Source organism: Megalobrama amblycephala, linkage group LG10, assembly GCF_018812025.1.
Source record: "Megalobrama amblycephala isolate DHTTF-2021 linkage group LG10, ASM1881202v1, whole genome shotgun sequence".
NCBI lineage: Eukaryota > Metazoa > Chordata > Actinopteri > Cypriniformes > Xenocyprididae > Megalobrama > Megalobrama amblycephala.
Window position 1 is genome coordinate 15,959,230 of NC_063053.1, and position 20,037 is coordinate 15,979,266.

The following is a 20,037-nucleotide window of genomic DNA, read 5'->3' on the forward strand; positions in this document are numbered from 1 at the left end:
GAAAAACACTTCCTACACTTTATTTTATTTTATTTTATTTTTATTTATTTATTTATTCTCTTTTTTCTTCATCTTTAACTTATTGTTGAGAATATGTAGAGTGAGATGTAACGATTGTAATCTCACTCCTTGTTTGTAAATCTTTCAATTATGATTGCCTTTTTGTTAATGTTCAACATGTATATTAATAAAAAAAAAGAAATGCATTATTGCATTGAAAAAAAAGAGACATGGGCAGTGGAATGGGGGAAAAAGCTTGACTGCCACGTTTTTAGTCAATCATATTGTAGTTACGTTTTTAAGCTGACTAGTTACTTAAGGAAATACTGACAGAGTACACTGCTATATTGACAACATGACTAAGCATTTTTACTATCATGTTTGAGAACAATGACACAAGGACTTGTCATTCTGAGGGCAGCTCAGGGTACTGATATGTTCATTGACAAAAATACTTACTTTTGAGAGATGATCTAAGGATTTTGAGCAAGTTACAGGCTTTTGCAGATAATCTATTGTGGCTCTGTTTGTAGGAATTGTTTCGAGAAATGCACTTACTGGTTTTCAAATCATAAGGATGATTCAAGAAATGTATCAAAGTACTGACTGAGAAAAACTGTCATTCAAAAAGAGAGAACAAATTGTTGAGAATTTGTCATTAACAAAATTAAGTGCTATCAGGGTTTCCCAAACTGGGGTTTGGGATGGAAATTTTGTAATTTTAAAATAAAGACAATCAAAATAAAACACAAAAAAAGATTAAATATTTTATTTATGCTTTGTAGCTTCTGACTTGTATAATTACTACACAAAACTGGAAGACTTTCTGAACGTACATAAGCAATAGGCTGTTTTAGAAAGGATAATTTAAAAGATAAAAAGAATTTGTGAGAATCGATAAATTATGAATAATGTACTTCCATTTTGTGAATAATATCTGTATTCTGATTATGAGTAGCCTATATCTATTTTCTTATTTTTACTCATCATTTGTCAAATGAATCATTCATTTGTGAATCACCATTTATCCAATGATTTGTGTAGATCACGTACAGAGAGTTTACAAGAAATTATGATTTGAAGATCTTTGAAAGAGTTACTTTAAAGGATTAGTTCACTTTCAAATTAAAATTTCCTGATAATTTACTCACCCCATGTCATCCAAGATGTTCATGTCTTTCTTTCTTCAGTCGAAAAGAAATTAAGGTTTTTGATGAAAACATTCCAGGATTTTTCTCCATATAGTGGACTTCAATGGAGCCCAAACGGTTGAAGGTCAAAATTACTGTTTCAGTGCAGCTTCAAATTGTTCTACACGATCCCAGACGAGAAGTAAGGGTCTTATCTAGAGAAACCATCGCTCAAAAAATTTTTTTTAATTATATACATTTTAACAATAAATGCTCATCTTGAACTAGCTCTCTTCTTCTTCTCTATTAGAATTCCAGCAGTGTAGACACTGCTAAGTGTATTACTGCCCTCCACAGGTCAAAGTTTGAACTAATTGTTATATAGGCTACTTGCACTAGAATATTGTATATGACAATTTAGTTCTAACTTTAACCTGAGGAGGGCAGTAATACACTTAGGAGTGTCTACACTGCTGGAATTCAAATAGGGAAGAAGAAGAGAGCTAGTTCAAGATGAGCATTTATGGTTAAAGCGTATAAAATTTGGTTTCTCTAGATAAGACCCTTATTTCTCGTCTGGGATCGCTGTAAACTGTAATTTTGACCTTCAACCATTTGGGCTCCATTGAAGTCCACTATATGGAGAAAAACCCTGGAATGTTTTCATCAAAAACCTTAATTTCTTTTCGACTGAAGAAAGAAAGACATGAACATATTGGATGACATATGAGTAAATTATCAAGAAATTTGAAATTTGAAAGTGAACTAATCCTTTAACAACAAACGAGTGCCATTTTCTGAAGGTCCTCGATGACACGCTGACTTGAACTCAGCTCCACGGACTTTATTTTGTCTTTCTGTATATGGCATCGGTTATGACCAACTGATCCTAGATCAAAGCTGATGAAACCCAGGCGGCTCCTAAAGAACCGCGCATGCGCGGACATTGTTTCGATTTTGACTAGAGTAGCAGCTGACTGGCGTGGCCGCCGTCAACAACAGTTTTCACACAAGTGCGCAAGTCAGCGCTACTGTTGAACCCAATCATTCTTTTAGGGCAGCAAGATTTAGTTGTTTTGATTTTCAGGTGCGGTCTGTTCCTCGTTTTTTTCGTGCCTGGTGTTATGAAAAGCTGACATTCGGGGGCGTGTAAGACTGCAGGCTAATATCTCACATCGAGTTGTTTACGTGTAGCTAGTTAGCCAGTTAGCAAATCTAACATCCGACCCGATAGCTCTTGTAAGGATGAAATGGATAGCTTTGTTGTTTACTATGGATTAATACGTTCGTTTGACAGGTTCCACAATTCTCCACATCAGATGTGGTCGGTTCAAGCAAGTTAGAAACACAAGCTGACGCAAGGTAAGTCACTACCGACCGGCTGACACTTTGTATTAGCTCGCCTGCTAGCTGTGTGTCGATATCAAGGTAACTATGTCATGAATAAAAATATCTCACTTACGAATCATCATCTACGCTATCCACAGTAAAGAATATCATATCAGCCTCTCTAAAGGGCCTACATCTTGATCAAACACGAGTGGCCGTCATTGTGTTGAATGACAGTGGTTATGCATTATAAATGTTTGATGAGGTGTATTACTGATGTGTACAGATGGAGAAACCCCCATTCAGACAGAATCAGGTCTGTGGGTCATGGCTTATGAAGGAGAGGCTGGGGACAGGAGGTTTTGGCCATGTCTACCTGTATCAAAATCAGGTATTGCTCTGCCTTTAATGTTATTACTAACTACTCTATATGTGATAGGCGTATGTGTTGTTTTCTTTGCTCTTTCCTATTATTGCTTAGTTATCTTACCTTTAAAGATGAAGAAAATGTTGAATGTTAAAGTTTTCCATTATTCACTCAATATTATTTTTTGCAGGAATCTTCAGAAAAAATAGCTGTGAAGCTCTGTCGCCTGGAACTTAATGCAAAAAACAAAGACAGATGGAGTCGGGAGATCCAGATTATGAAAAAGTGTGTACATCGGTGGCAATCAAATGTTTTTAATATTATTAACTGTTAACAATTTTAATAATCACAGATGCAAACTCACCTTTTTGAAATCAAAATAGGTCACTAATGGGATTTGCATAGATCCAATGAGAAAGTGTTTTATGGGGGGTAGGGGGTCTTACAGGGGTACTTGGGAACTTACAAGGGTAAATAAAGAACTGGTTGTTTCAATAAGTAGCCTAATGTACAGTGTTTCCTTTACTCTTTACTTTAAAAACTGTGTCTATAATGGGTAATATTTTATGTATTTGAGGTCTAAGATGTGGCAAACAGTATTGCAGTCTAATCAGCCAATATTGTCTTAAATATCCTGCATAGCATTTCGTTATTTATAACATGAGATTTTAACCAAATGTTAATTTTTGGTAAAATGTTGCAACAATATGTTGATTTTTTTTGCACGAAAAATTACAGTTTTGGACATTAAGGGATTTTTTCATGTATTTTTAATACCCCGTAAGTAACTACAAATGAGCATGTAAAGCAAATAACTTGAAAAAAATTCTGTGCGCAGCATGCCCCCGCCCCGCGTCCCTGAATAATATATAACGTGCATATACGTTAAATGTGTTTCTATGCGCGCATATGTATAATTTATAAATGTATCTTTTCATCCCACATTTCAGGCTGAAGCACCTTAATGTGGTGACAGCAAAGGATGTGCCTGATGAGATGATGCACATTGCCTTGAATGATTTACCACTTTTAGCCATGGAATACTGTTCCAAAGGAGACCTTCGAAAGGTTTGTGTGTGTGTGTTGTGTGAGACAAAGGGCCTTTTCCTTGCATCATGTCTCATGTGCCCTCTGTTGACATTTATACTAACCCATTTCTATTCTTTATATTCCTCCATGTAGTTACTGAGCAAACCAGAAAATTGCTGTGGGTTAAAAGAGAGTGAAGTGTTAGCACTACTCAATGATGTTGGTAATGTGTCATTTCAAAACTGTTATTTGTATTTTTAGTGTTTTATCATTGCTCATTATGGGTGGTAAGTAAAACAGTATATATATATATATATTTTTCAACAGGTTCTGGAATCCAGTACCTCCATGAGAATAAGATCATTCACAGAGATCTCAAGCCAGAGAATATTGTGCTACAAGATATCAATGGAAAGGTATTTGCTGTTTAGTAGTTTGATTCTTGTTTAATAGACACAACTTTACTAACCAGAACTAATCTTGATGTCTCTGCAGCTCGTCCACAAGATAATCGACCTTGGCTATGCCAAAGACCTGGACCAGGGGAGCCTATGCACTTCATTTGTGGGGACTTTACAATATCTGGTATGTCTTTGCATTAATCAGTGATAAGAAAAGGCGATTATCACAATTCAGCATATACAACCGTTCAACATGGGGTCACTGAAACTTTTTTAGTTTAAAAACTTAATACTTTGCTTTATGAATAATGCATTAAATTGTTCAAATTGATAGTAAAGACATTTATAATCTTACAACAAAAATTATTTAATTTAAATGCTGTTCTTTTGAACTTCCTATTCATCATAGAATCTTTAAATATTTTGATTGGAGTAGCAACTGACTGGTGACTTTGAACTTTCTATTTATCATAGAAAAAGTATCACAGTTTCCGCAAAGATACTAAAGGTTAAAGAGATACCAAAAATTAAAGTTCTGTCATCTATTACTCACCCTCTTGTTTTTCCAAACCTGTAAGACTTTCGTTCATCTTCGGGAAAAAAATGAAGATATTTTTTAAATCTGAGCTATTTCTATCCCTCCATTGACAGCTTTTTCCATTTATTTTCTTGTCAGAGTGCACCAGAATGCTTCGTTTACATGTTAAAATCACAAAAAAATTCTCATGCCAGAGGATGACCCAATTTAGTATGTAAACATGTCACCTTTTTCACCACTTTTGAGTTTGTAGGTATGAATATATTAAAATGGAAAACAAAAAATTTTAAGTTTAATAGTGTTTCACAGTATTTTTGATCAAATAAATGCAGCTTTGGTGAGCATAAAAGACTTCTTTTAATAACAATAAAAAATCTTACCAACCCCATACGGTGAACGGTAGTGTATCTCCACATATTTAATGATTATATATTAGATGAATTCTTTAAAGACAACAAAAAAACAGTGTCTTTGTAATATGTTTATATATTTTCCTAATAAATATCTTGGTTATATTTCATAATATATCTTGAGATCAGTGTTTCTCAACTTGGGTTGTGACCCAAAAGTGGGTTGCAGTGCTGTTTTGGGTGGGTCGCGGAGTGTGTAGTCAAAGAAAAAAAAACTTATTTTGCTTTGCTCTTCTGTCAGACAGAATGCCCTTTTCCATTCCAATGGGCTACTATTCCATAGTTTTTCTATGTAAACATGCTAGACAGACGTGTTTGACCGTTGTGCTTGTATCTTTTGCAGTGTCTCGTGCATGATATGGCGTTCTAAAAATGTGCCACTCAAGTAAAAAACAAAACAAAACGAAAAATATGTCTCTAGATTTTGCAGGGGGGTTTTTTTCCGTTCCACTGACCTGTATCTTGCTTTTTCCTTTTTTATTATCTGCTGTCAGATGAGATGTCAGGCTAAATGCTGGTCATTATTCTAACATTATTTTCCTAAATTGTTAGGGCCAGTTCACATAAAATGTGTTTTTGCAGTCAAAATTAAGAGCATACAGCATCGTAGTTATATTGTCAATTACCAAAAACTACCAATAGATTATGTAAGTGGTACGTTGTGTGTTCGCTGGGTATGATGTTCATTCTATTCATCAGGATCAGTGTCCATTTGTTTTATTAACAGTTCATGTTAATATTTTGTATTTACCATGGTAATGACCACCAATTCTATATTATTGATGACTGACTGTGGTGGCTCATACCAACTTACTAACTAGTTTGAGACTGCTGCCTTACCTTATAAAACTGTTTATTTATCACTGTTACAATTTATGTATAGCCTATTTTGGAGTAAAGTGGGACAGTACTTGTGGGTATGTGAACCATTTTTTGAAATTTAAATTTGCTTGGTTCAAATTCCTAAAAATTTGGGTTGTGGTGTAATGGTTGAAACCAGTAAACCAGTTGAAAACCACTGGATTAGGTCATGTCATTTGTTTCAGGCTCCAGAGCTGTTTGAAGGCAAGTCATACACAGTCACTGTGGACTATTGGAGCTTTGGCACCATGATCTTTGAGTGCTGCTGTGGATTTCGGCCATTTCTTCACAATCTCCAGCCTGTGCAATGGTACATGTCCTGATAATCTGCATGTCGATTATGCCACAATGCTTTATATCTTACCTTCTCATGGAATCCATTCATATAGTCAAAATAGAGCATATTTGCTTTTTCTAGGACAAGCAAAGTTCGAAACAAAGGTCCTAAGGACATAATGGCTGTGGAAGATATGAATGGCGAGGTCCGCTTTTCCACCCACCTTCCGTACCCCAACAATCTGAGCAGGTAGCCTTTATATGGACCAAAAGACTTTGCTTTTTAATTGCTCTTATTCTTTTTTTTTTTTTTTTTTTTTTTTTTTCCCCTGTGTCTCTGGGTTGACCACCTGTTTTTGGTACTACAGGACACTACTGGAGCCCTTGGAGGGTCTGCTACAGCTGATGCTAAAGTGGGACCCAGTACAGAGGGGAGGAGGGTTGAATCCAGACACAAAACAGCCCCAGTGCTTTGCTATTCTAGATCAAATACTGAACATGAAGGTTTGATATAGGCATTACTGCATTATTACATTAAAATGTTACATCTTTACTCTGTTAATTTAAGCTTTCTTCTGTACTAGTGCAACATGCTGAAGAAAGTTAATCTGCTTAGTTTGGATCAGTGGTGTCCTCCTGTTGTTTTGTCATGGATAGAAAGTCATTAGAGGTCTAGGCTAGATAAGTAGCAAAAAGGAGCTGACGCATGATTTGTTTTGTAGGTTGTGCACATCTTAAACATGACTACGACCCAGGTTCACTCCTTTCTGCTTGCCCCTGATGAAGGGCTCCACCCTCTGCAACAGAGGATTGAAACCGAGACCAAAATCGAACTTTTGAATCAAGAGCTTTTGCAGGAAACAGGAGTCACGTTAGATCCCAGGAAACCTGCTGCACAGTGTGTGTTAGATGGGGTAGTAAGTATTTTTTGGCCTTATGAATGTGTTCTCATTCTCCAAAAGAACATTTTGGTAAATCTGCAACAATTTATTTCTCCTTTTTTTTTTTTAATCATTAGAGAGGATGGGACAGCTACATTGTATATCTGTTTGACAAGAGCCTGACCAAGTACTCGGGACCTCTAACGGCTAGAACACTTCCTGAAAGTGTGAACTTTATTGGTAAGAATTTATTTATTTATTTATATGCCTCTTCTATGGATAGTTCTGTATATTTAAGTGTACTTGCGGAGGCTAGTTTTTTTTTGTATTTTGTAAACTTTTAGTAGAACTTCAAAAAAAGGTCTAAACCCATTTTTCTGTTTCAGTGCGGGAAACCAGAACTCAGCTCCCTCTGAGTACCCTTAAGAAGGTTTGGGGTGAGGCAGTTAGTTACATTTGTGGCCTCCGAGAGGACTACAGCCGCCTCTTCCAGGGCCAACGTGCAGCCATGTACGTGCATTACATTACCATGCCCTACATTACTTTGTATAACTTGTGTTTTGGGACTTTTTCTACTTATAATTCATTGTTATTTTTGTTTGTTTGTGTTTGTAGGTTGAGCCTTCTTCGCTACAACACCAACCTTACAAAATTCAAAAACATGATGTTTTCATTTTCCCAGCAGCTGAAAGCAAAGCTTGACTTTTTTAAAAGCAGCATACAGTATGACTTGGAGAAGTATAGTGACCAGATGCAGTACGGCATATGTAAGTTTATATACGCTCAATGTTTTGAATAGTCCAAAAAATTAATTATCCTTAGTTATAATAACAAAATCAACCTCTCTTTCTGAAGCTTCCGAAAAGATGTTGAAGGCTTGGCAGGACAATGAAGAGAAGGCTGCTGCGTTTGTACAGGTGCTGTGCTGGACTCAACGCTAAGGATTTTTTCTACTGGCCCAGTCGAGCCAGTGGTTCAGATTTGTACTTGCTCAGCCCAAATTTTCACTGGCCCCACCACAACAAAGTAATAAATAAATAAATTAAAATAGTTATTGTTTTCGTTGTTTAACCTATGCAACCTTAATAAATAAGGTTATGACAACAAATTTCAGATACCAGTGAAGTTTTAAGGCAGGAACATACCAAGTCCATGGTCGGCCGTCGGGCAGTTTTTGTTCGTCGGCCGACGTGAACCAACCCTGCAGTCTGCTTTCATCGCCACTAGTTCGTCGGCGTCGGCTTGGTGCGTTCCTGCCTTTTACAATTCGCAATTCTAGTTTTGATACCATAGCAAAAACTACTAGCCTAACTAATATAAATCTCAAATATTACGAAAGACAAGTAAACCGTAATAAAATAAGAACAAATAATAGCAATATCACAACAATAGAACAAACATACAATTGAAATAAACAGCGCTATTCAGGATTTTCAGGTAGGTCTAACAGTAGTTTTCAGGTACAGAAATTGAATAAAGCAATCAAATGTAAAACAAAACTGACAATCCAGCACTGGCCCGATCGGGCAAGTAACAGTTCCATCAACTGGCTCGAGCATCATCCACACTGGCCCTGGGCCATTGGGCAATCCTTATTGTCAAGCCCTGGCTGTGGATGAATGATACACATTAGTTTTGAAACATTTAAGAAGCGATCAACTAAATGGTCTTCATGTCACATCATAAAGATGTATGCTGCCTTCACGTGCACCAGAATTATCGCAAAGTTTCCTAGTCAGAAATTGAGCATGGATGCCCTCTCAGTTCGTATTTACTACTGGGAAAGTACCTAAGTTTCCGAGTTGGGCCATGATGAAAGGGAGAACGATTGCTGCTGTGACTGGTATTCTTTATGTCCACAACAGCTACATAACCTTGTCTTGTTATTAAAGTAGTGCATATATACAGATATGAATGATCATTTGAAGCATATTGTATGTTTGAGAGAAATTGCATGAAATTGCATGTATTTCACCGAAATTCCAGAATCGTCATCAAGCAGACTATATGGATTGTGTGGTGAATGTTTATATGGTTGTCAATGAATGGGACGTTACATATTTATTCAAAAGTAAATATCTTCAATACATTTTGGCTTTAAAAAGATTTCCCCAAAAAATAGGAAAGAATAAACCTGGTGCCCTCCATTATTCCTATTCTTTCTGACAACAAAGCACTTGAACACGATAAGCTTATAATAACGACTTCAGAAGTGGGAAGGGGGAAATTTCTGATAGCATGTGAAGGCAGCAGTAGTACAGTACCAGAAATTCAAAAGTTTGAGGTCAGTAAGGCTTTTTAATGTTTTTGATAACTTTTCTATTTTAATATATTTAAAAATGTCATTTATTCTTGTGATTTGAATACATATTTTTAACAGTAATGATCATATTTTTAACATTATAAATTTCTTTACTATAACTTTTGATCCATGTTATGCATCCTTGCTGATTACAAAATATCAGTATTAATTTCTTTAAAAAAAAATCTTACTGACCCCAAACTTTTGAAAGGTAGTGTATGTGTAAATTACCTTGTGTAAATTTATTGGTATGTGAGATGACATTGTAACAACTTTGAGGTTTTATTTCTGAAGGTGGCAGAGATTGGACATCTAGATGAGGAAATAATGGCTCTGCACTCAGAAATTGTGGAGCTTCAGAGAAGTCCTTATGCTCGTCGTCAAGGAGATGTCATGGAGCAATTGTAAGCATATTCTTTTAGCTATGCATATTCATTCAGCATTAGATCTTAAACCTACTGAGATGAAATCTTGTCTCATTACAGGCAAGAGAGAGCAATTGAACTTTACAGACAATTGAAGGCAAAATGCAAAAGTAAGTACAGTTGGTGTTACCGGTGTTCAGCCACAACACCGGTTACATCACTTGCCCACTGCGTTTTGATTTTTTTTAATAGTAATAAAAAATCATTTAGTTCATTTAGAGAACAGATACTACAATTAAAAACTGAGCATGTCTGCTCAGTGCAGCGTGAGTCGAACAAGAGTCACAGTGCAGACCAGCAGCAGGAGTCAGATCTCATTTATCACGAGAGTGAGGAGTTGACTGACAAGACGATGGCGGAAGATTTGGTTTCAAAGCGAAATGTAAAAGCGCCTATTTTGGAAATATTTTGGATTTATACCCAATGCTAATGACAACCTGCAAAGGAATAGTTGTGTTTTTCTAGTTGATGTGTTTTTCATTAAAGGTGATGATACACGTGGCAACTTTTTGAGCAATATTGCTGGGCAATGTTGCCGTCAACGGGCAACCTGATGAGACACAGGGCAACTAATTAGGGCAACAGACAGTTGGCAGCAACTAATCAGAGAGGAGCAAATCTATTGCCAACCCAATAAATACCTTATTATAGGCACTTTATTTCAATTTTTCAAATATTTTCTTCATTTTTATTAAAAATAAATGCCTTTCCGATCTGATTTGTGATAGAAAAAGGGAGAAGAGCGAGTTCAGCAAAAGGCGGATTCGAACCCGCGTCGATCGCATAAAAAGCTACATTCATGTGCCATACGCCCTACAGCCTACGCTACTATAGACGTTATATTAATTCCATCTTTTTAGTATTTAAACAATCAGTCGCTTAATTACACCTTACATGCATTACTTTGGACAGTTGTTGGTATTTTAAGCAATATATGAGGTAAATTCCCTGTTTTGTGCTGACGCATGACAACTTACTAGCGTAAAAAGATATAAGTTCACACTCTTTTTCTCCCCTCCACTGCCGCTGAGAGGACGCCATCTTGTTTGATTTTTTTTTTCTGAAATCTCCGAACCGGTCACGTGATCGGCTGCTAACATTCTGATTCGAGGATCTAAAAAAATTGCCCACAACCGATCTAACGTATCCAGATATAAATTTGTTGCTCATTCTCAATGGGAAAGTGCCCAAGCAACGTTGCTCGGCTACATTGCCCGGCAACATTGCTCAAAAAGTTGCCCCGTGTATCATCACCTTAAGAATAATAATGAACCCACCATTCAAGCAATTGTGCCCCCGCAAGTATTTTCAGCAAGTTGAGCTTTCATAGGAATTAATTGAAAACCATCGCTCTGCTCCGCACCATTATGCATCTGTGCACATTTTACTTTCGATTTTTGAATTAATTAAAAGCAAGGTGTAAATAAGGGGAAAACTCCAACGTCAGCCACTCCCCACCCCCCCTTCGATTAAACGTTGGGACAATTTCCTCACCATTACGTTCTTATGCCAAGTACTTTGCTAATTTGTCTGTGTAGACAAAATGACACATCAGTACTGTTACACAAGTGAGTTATGGGGCCAGTATATAGTTTTCTTTATTTCTCCTAGTGCCAGACCCTCAGCACGGCTACAGTGACAGCTCGGAGATGGTGAAGGTCATTGTGCAGACTGTCCAGAATCAGGACCGGGTACTAAGAGATCTATATGCACATCTGAGGTAAAAAGCATTTAATACCATCCAATACACAATTAAACAGGATTGTGAACGTATATTTACTGTTCAACCTGCGACTAGTTTGTAAACGAATGCTAGCATTTTTTTGTTGTTTTTTTGTTTTTATGAAAAATTCCAATGCCCTTATGTCTTTTATTTGTAGTAAAATCCTTCTGAGTAAACAGAAGATCATCGACCTCTTCCCTAAAATCGAGAGAAAGCTGGATAGCATTAAGGAGGCAGACAGCACTGTCATGCAGATGCAGATCAAGAGACAGAGAGAGTTCTGGCACTTACTGAAGATTGCCTGTGTAAGTCACATGCTTCTAATGTCTCAGGGACAGATATGCTTATAATATGCACATGACTGACCCACATGATCATGGACTTTCTAATGTTATGGTTTAGTGTGTATTGTGGTAGGCAATATGACCAAAATGTTCTATAACAGAATGAGTAATGTCATATTGACAGTAGCAAAACATTTTTGTTGGAAATAAAATTAAAGGGTTAGTTCACCCAGAAATAAAAATTCTCATCACTTACTCACCCTCATGTTGTTCCAAACCCTTAAGACATTCTTTCAACTTCGAAACACAAGTGAAGGTATTTTAATGAAACCTGAGATTTCTGTCCCTCCTTCACAGTTTATGCAACTACCACTTAGATGCTTCAAAAAGCTCATAAAGAGACGGTTAAAACTAATCCATATGAATTGAGTAATTTAGTCCAGGTTTTCTGAAGAGACGCGATTGCTTTATATGATAAAAAGATGGAATTTAGGCTTATATTCACATATAAACATTTATCAACACACATCAGTTAAAGAGAAACGGAAGCTCATGCATGTTCGCATGACATGAAAGAACCAATGAGGTTGAGCTTCTGTTTATGTTCACGGATCAGTGTTTATGGAGGGACAGTAATCTCTCAGATTTCAATAAAAAATTTACAAAAATCTTATGGGTTTGGAAGGACATGAAGGTGATTAAATGATGACAGAATTTTCACTTACTTCATCTGATGATTCAGTCTTAATTGGAACTTGATAGACATTAACCAAAATATACACTACTGTTCAAAAGTTTGGGGTCAGTAAGATTATTTTGTGTAGTTTTATTCACCAAAAAAGATTTTACTTCACATAAATAGATGCTATTCACCAAAGAATCCTGAAAAAATTTATCAGTTTCCACAAAAATATTAAGCAGCACATCCATTTTCAACATTGATAAGAAATTATTACTGAGCTCCAAATCAGCTTATTAGAATGATTTCTGAAGGATCACGTGACACAGAAGACTTTAGTTATAATGCTGAAAATTCAGTTTTGCCATCACAGGAATAAATTACATATTGAAAAATATTAAAAACAGAAAACTGTTATTTTAAAATTTTATAATATTTCACAATATTACTGACCCCAAAGTTTTGAACGTTAGTGTAAGGTTATTCATAACAAATAAATGATACTGCTGTCGTTATAGCAAAATAGTTTCATATTAAAGGATTAGTTCACCCAAAAATGAAAATTCTGTCATTTATTACTTACCCTCATGCCGTTCCACACCCGTAAGACCTTCGTTAATCTTCAGAACACAAATTAAGGTATTTTAGTTGAAATCCGATAGTTCCGTGAGGCCTCCATAGGGAGCAATGGACACTTCCTCTCTCAAGATCCATAAAGGTACTAAAAACATATTTAAATCGGTTCATGTGAGTACAGTGGTTCAATATTAATATTATAAAGTGACGAGAATATTTTTGGAGTGCCAAAAAAACTAAATAAGGACTTATTTAGTAATGGCCGATTTCAAAACACTGCTTCAGGAAGCATTGGATCATAAATGAATCAGTGTGTCGAATCTGCTGTTCGGAGCGCCAAAGTCACGTGATTTCAGCCGTTGGCAGTTTGACAAACGATCTGAATCATGATTCGATACGCTGATTCATTTATGCTCCGATGCTTCATGAAGCAGTCACTAAATAAGTCATTATTTAGTTTTTTTGGCACTCCAAAAATATTCTCGTCACTTTATAATATTAATATTGAACCACTGTACTCACATGAACCGATTTAAATATGTTTTTAGTACCTTTATGGATCTTGAGAGAGGAAGTGTTATTGCTCCCTATCGGATTTCAACTAAAATATCTTAATTTGTGTTCTAAAGATTAACAAAGGTCTTACGGGTGTGGAACGGCATGAGGGTAAGTAATAAATGACAGAATTTTCATTTTTGGGTGAACTAACCCTTTAAGTAACCCAAGTTAAAAACTTCTGAATAGATGAGCCATAGTCAAAGCACTTGTACAATAGCTGCAATATGCACATGATGAACGATTGTAGTTGCGTGTGTTTGTCTGCAGGCACAAAACACCACACGAAGCTCTGTGAGTCAGAGTGCAGAGATGCCCTCCTCACTGTCGACATGGAACCAGACTCAAGCCCAGTGCTCCTCTCGCCTGCCCATGTCCCTACAAGTGCCACATGAGGGGTAAATTTCTCTTCAGCTGCCTACTGGCAGTGATACTGTAGTAACACAACCTTCTAGGATTCAAACCGCTGTGGCTGAGTTGATCATGTGATGACGAGCGTTTGTTTTACATGCTGCTGTTTTTTTTTTTTCAGTGATTCAGTCAATCATTTACTTGAGGAGAACCAGCGCTATTTGAGTCAGCTGACCAGTTTACTGCAAGAAACCACTGAGGAGAAATCAGAGAGCATAATGGTAAGTGCTTTATGCACTTCTTGTAAGTTCATTATGAAATTCACAGAAATCCTGTATCGATCATGACACTGCATATGCTGCAGTAATACACTCACGGCTTTGCGGTGAAACATTTTTCCCTCTCTTCCACACAGGCTCAAGATTGGAGCTGGACAAAATATGAATCCCTGGTTGCTAAATCACAACGTTTGTAGAGTCATGGTTTACTCTGTGACAGGAAGTAATTGTAACAGTCATTCTTTTAAAAAAACATTTACTCATCATCACTGGATTGGGGTTGTGTTGACTTGTATTATTTGTTCAACATAAAATAACTTCTTTGTTCTTTGTCAGTATCTGCATTCAGTTAAAATCACATTTTGCAGTCCTGTAGCAACTCTATATATTTTGAGGATGCATTTTTTATTGACACAGAACCAACAACATGCAAACAAAATTCAGGCAGTTTATCTCAGAAAATTAATTTATTTACATACTCCATAGTTCTCTAAATGGGCTGATTGTACTTTCATTTTAGGTGGTCGAGTTTTTTTTTTTTTTTTTTTTTTTTTTTTTAAATAATATGGTAGTTCAGCATCTGCACTTTAAAGCCTCACTGTGAATGTTTGGAAAGGTGTGATGTCCGACAGTGAAATTGGTCATGTTCAGTTAAGTAATTTTTTGAAATACTACGACTTGTGAAGCCCTAAGTAACGGTTTAAAACTGACAAAATTATAGGCAGAACAATGATGAGGATGGGAAAGGTTTAATTCTTTAGTCATGGAACACATGACTAAACACCCTCCTGTTTTTTAGGTCAGACATATACCTAGCAGGACAGTCCTTTCTATATTTTGCATTTAGCAGTGATGATTGCAACAGACATCTTCATAACAGGTATTGGTGGCTAAGAATGAATGTGATCATTCATCAGTGGGCGAATTTTAATCAATGAGTTTCATCAATTCAGGCATGTTATTCCCCTTGTAAGTCACCATGTTTTTGTTCAAAGATGATCAGCGTCCCACAAGACAGTTCATCACAAACTATTGTATAAGATTTTGCATATTATTTTTGTTTTGTTTTGTTGGATTATTATATGAGGATATTTCAGATATGAGTTAAAAGCATCTTATGAAAGAACACTTCAGTTTTAACGTGTTTATTGTATACATGACAAAGTAATTAAAGTGATATCCATTATGTTATCTGTGTGTTGTAAAAAGACTTTCTTCTTACCACAGAAATCATATGGAGCTCTTTACCGGTAATTTGTTGTAACTATAAATCTTTTGAAAGCGATATGGAAAATGTTGCAATTTGTCTCTATCAAGATCCACATCTTTCCTCAAGGCATTTTAAAAACGTGAATAATTTAGGTGTTGGATGGCCCATCTCAATACAGAATGGATAACATCATTTTCATGTTCTGGATCAAGTGTCATTGTTTGCATGGTGGTAAGACAAGAGTGTCAAATTGTCAAAACAGTGTGATGATTAAACCTACCACAAGTCAGTATGCAAATACATGTAAAAATTGCAAGCAAGTGTTTAAAAGACATGCAAGTATACAAATATATTACTTTTTTTATTTTTTTATTTTTTTTTTATTAAACGATTTTGAATGCTTTTAGTAGTACTAGATTCCCATATTTAAATGTTACATTTAAAGGGAAAAAGTGTTACAAAAGAACATTAAATGCTTTGCACACCTGAATGATCTTGATTCGAGAGGAAAAGATAAAGATGCTCAACATCTCAAATAAGCTGAGAGTATTAGCTGTATTTTTAATGGGGACTTTTATTTTGAAACAAATAGCGTTTGCAGTTTAGTCATTTGATCTTTGAGACATGCCCTCCCTCCAATAAATATACCAACTTCCCATTTATCTTAGAAATTGTGTCAAGTCATACAGTTTGACAGGTACGTATCATATTAACTCCTCCTTTCAGTTATTATTTGTTTCTCCATCCTTTAGATTGGTTGTAGTGATTAAATAATTTAATTATAAAATTGAGACAGTGACAAGACAGTGGGTTAAGTTACTGAACTTCCTATTAAAATAAATATTTGCTGTGGCGTCAAGTTAATCAAAAACACCAAAATTAAATTATGGTTCTCAATTTATTTAACCTTTGCAGGTCTGTTCTTCCCGGGTAACGCTGAATAAAATAATGGCAGCATCTCAGAAATGTCTTGGAAAAGGTAAGAGAGACCTGAATGCAATCTGGAGACTTTCCCCCCCCTTTTTCATTTCAGTAGTTTAGTCTACTGGATTCCGTAACTGAGCACAATTGTATTGTGATTACAATCCAATCTGCATAACATGTCCAGATACGTCTTTGTTATGTTAGGGAACGTGGAGTTCGTCATGTCATTGTACACGAGAATTTGCTTGATATAAAGTTGTGGCTTCAGGAGTTTAAGTGCTGACGACAGCATGACACTGCACTTTCATGAAATAACCAAAATGATATTTATGACTGAGCGGATTCCATACAAGTGCTATGTCATGCGCTCGAGGAATCAGCAATGTCACATTGCATTGCTGATTTCTTGAAAGAGTCATTCCTTTTATGCTTTACTTTTTGAACTCTGTAACTTTTAAAAATATTTTTGTGTTGTCATATAAGAACGTGTTCATATGAAATCAGTAATTAATACTGGTAAAGGAAAACATACACACACACACACACACACACACACACACATATATGTATATATGTGTGTGTGTGTGTTTCATACAGTATAAAATAAATAAAGTATATCCATTCAGGGTCACCATGATTTTGCCAAGTAAGACATGTTCCTGGATCATCATCTTTTGTTGATCCTGGAACAACATTCCAGACTGAAAATGTTTGTCTTAACCCCTTGCAACCAGGGTTAGGTGCTTCTACATCAATGTTATTCACCTAGGGGTAGAATGCCTACCCCTAAACCTAATCCTACCCATAACCTATCCCTAAAATCAGAGGGGAAAGGTAGGTGAATAACATTGATGTAGAAGAAACTAACCCTGGTTAGGTGCTTCTACTTAAGCAACGGGTTTCAGTTACTTCCCTCGGGTTGCCGGTTTGTGGCCCCGAGATGGAAAACGAGACGCTACAGGAATACTTTTCTTCCTGCGGCAATTGAGGTTTTAAATAATAATAAGAAGAGAGATGTTTTAGTATGCAATAGTTAGTTAAATGCAATAAGGGATATGCATGTGTTTGGTGCAGCCTGTCATGATGTTATTAACCGGTATGTTTGTTGTGAATTATGTCTTGTATGTGTTTTCTCTGGACAACGAAATTCTATTTATCTGCAAAACAATTTTACCTGCGGGTACGAAATAAAGATACCTTGACCTTGACGTTGACCTTGGTTGCAAGCCTAAACTTGACATAAACGGTAAACTTGTCCCTCAAATCTGATTGATTGATTCGAATGTTGTTCCAGGATCAACAAAGATGTTGATCCAGAAACATGTCTGTCTTGGCAAAATCATGGTGACCGTCCAGTAATACATGCTGGGAGCCTAAAGATGTACTGCATAATGATAACATTATTGAAAAGACATTTCAAGACTCACAATACAACATCAATGTCATTGCAACAATAGGTAGATCAAGTCTAACATGCTTTTGTTTAATTTGTGCCACAGGAAGTGCTGCTCCTGGCCCTGTGCCAAAGGACCATATTCGGCTCTATAGCATGAGATTCTGCCCTTTTGCCCAACGGACAAGATTGGTGCTCAATGCCAAGGGAATTAAGTGAGTACAAACACAAACTGGCATTAGTGTTTAACTAAAGCATAAACATTCTTTCTGCTTTGAGTGAAAAGAAAAGCATCTTTGAATAATTGTATTTGTATTTCATCATAGACATGACATCATCAACATCAATTTGAAGGATAAGCCAGATTGGTTTCTGGAGAAGAATCCTCTTGGTTTAGTGCCAACGCTGGAGACCCAGAGTGGTCAGGTGATATACGAGTCACCAATCACTTGTGATTACCTGGATGAGGTCTACCCTCAGAAGAAACTGCTTCCATCCGACCCGTTTGAGAGGGCCCAACAGAAAATGTTGCTGGAGCATTTCTCAAAGGTATTTACTAATGCACTTCCACATGGATATTACATATTGCTAGATTTAATTAATTAAATGTTTTCATCAATATGATTGGATGTTCTTTTTAGGTGACTCCCTACTTCTATAAGATCCCAGTAAGCAGGGCAAAAGGAGAAGATGTGTCTGCACTTGAAGCAGAACTTAAAGAGAAACTTTCCCAATTAAATGAGGTTGGTTGGAACACCAGTAATATTATAACTGAGTAGAATAAAAATTTCTGATGTTAAGCAGATCTCATGGGATTCTTTTCAGTTGAGTTCACTTATCACTTCCTGTATCAACTTGTGCTTTCCCTGTGTATTTAATGGCATTTGTCAGACCCTTGTCAAGAAGAAGACCAAGTTTTTTGGAGGAGATTCAATAACAATGATTGACTACATGATGTGGCCATGGTTTGAGAGGATGGAGATGATTGAGCTGAAGCAGTATGTTTTTATCTACTTTTTATTACATTTATTAAGTGCACAATCAATAGAGAAAGAGAGATAACATGTTATGGTTATGACATAAACAAATTCAGATATTTTACTTACCATTTATTTTCCTCAAAACAAAAAATCACTTTATCACACGAAGAAATGAATATCACATTCTGACATACTGTATGATGATTTAAAATGATGATTAGAAACTCAAAGTCATGTTAGTGAATTAGAAAAATCATTAAATTAGACTTATCTGAATGATTGCTTTGCACATTAACACCCTCTTTTCATCATTCCCAGCTGTTTGGACAGCACTCCTCAGCTGAATAAGTGGACTGAACATATGTTGGAGGATCCCACTGTAAAAGCCACAATGTTCAGCACAGAATTCTACAAGGTGTTCTACAAGTCCTACATGGAGGGAAACCCCAATTATGATTATGGTTTATAGAATAAATAATTGTTCTCTGGTAAAACACATCTTGATTGCCTATCAGACATTGGGTACAAAAGTCAGTTAATACTGTTTAGTCCGTCTATCTGTTATACTATGATCCCAATTAATCTGAAGAAAATTTTATGCCTCGTATGTCATTCTTTATGTCTCTTCGATTTGTGGTGTGGATATCAAAAACATACATTTAAAACTTTGATGATCTTGTGAATGAATCATATGAAATTACTCATACTGAATTACTATGCCTGAGTGATTATTTTAATAACCAGCTGAATGAATTACATACCTCATTATAAATTGTTACCAGTGCAATGAAATAAAATAAATAATAAAACAAAAAATACAAGTTTCTGGAGTTCCTTCAATATCAGTTATAGAATTTTTGACTAATCTGATTTTAGCCCATGTGCATTCTTTCATGGCTTATAATGAGATTTTCCAGTGTAATTACTGCATCATCATCCACAATGACTGACAGCATGTTATAGATGCCAGTGCTCAAGGGTTAAAATGATAACAGGGCTCTCTATCTCAGTAATTCACAAGTCATCCTTTCTGGAATTTAACCTGCAGTGTTTATCTTAATAGTCCTAATGATTAGGTGTCTACCACTGACTCCAATGAGTCACATCACACACTCCAAGACCTCAGAGTTATATG

General features: G+C 36.1%; 2 protein-coding genes across 2 annotated transcripts; both read left to right on the top strand.

Moving 5' to 3' along the window:
* The first annotated feature begins 2,061 nt into the window (after positions 1-2,061).
* Positions 2,062-15,586, top strand: chuk (component of inhibitor of nuclear factor kappa B kinase complex). Its single transcript, XM_048204883.1, has 23 exons — positions 2,062-2,217; positions 2,428-2,492; positions 2,746-2,850; positions 3,017-3,111; positions 3,777-3,894; positions 4,009-4,078; positions 4,183-4,271; positions 4,351-4,440; positions 6,251-6,375; positions 6,484-6,591; positions 6,710-6,845; positions 7,064-7,258; positions 7,360-7,462; positions 7,609-7,732; positions 7,838-7,989; positions 8,078-8,139; positions 9,819-9,928; positions 10,010-10,059; positions 11,561-11,669; positions 11,830-11,977; positions 14,037-14,164; positions 14,299-14,398; positions 14,533-15,586. The coding sequence occupies exons 3-23, from the start codon at positions 2,746-2,748 to the stop codon at positions 14,590-14,592; spliced, it is 2,277 nt and encodes a 758-aa protein (XP_048060840.1). The 5' UTR covers positions 2,062-2,217; positions 2,428-2,492; the 3' UTR covers positions 14,593-15,586.
* A 626-nt stretch (positions 15,587-16,212) lies between these two features.
* Positions 16,213-19,718, top strand: gsto1 (glutathione S-transferase omega 1). The gene is made up of 7 exons (XM_048204885.1): positions 16,213-16,302; positions 16,521-16,584; positions 18,029-18,137; positions 18,249-18,471; positions 18,564-18,665; positions 18,814-18,920; positions 19,221-19,718. Exons 2-7 carry the CDS (start codon positions 16,554-16,556, stop codon positions 19,369-19,371), a joined length of 723 nt encoding a protein of 240 aa, XP_048060842.1. The 5' UTR covers positions 16,213-16,302; positions 16,521-16,553; the 3' UTR covers positions 19,372-19,718.
* Positions 19,719-20,037: the final 319 nt, after the last annotated feature.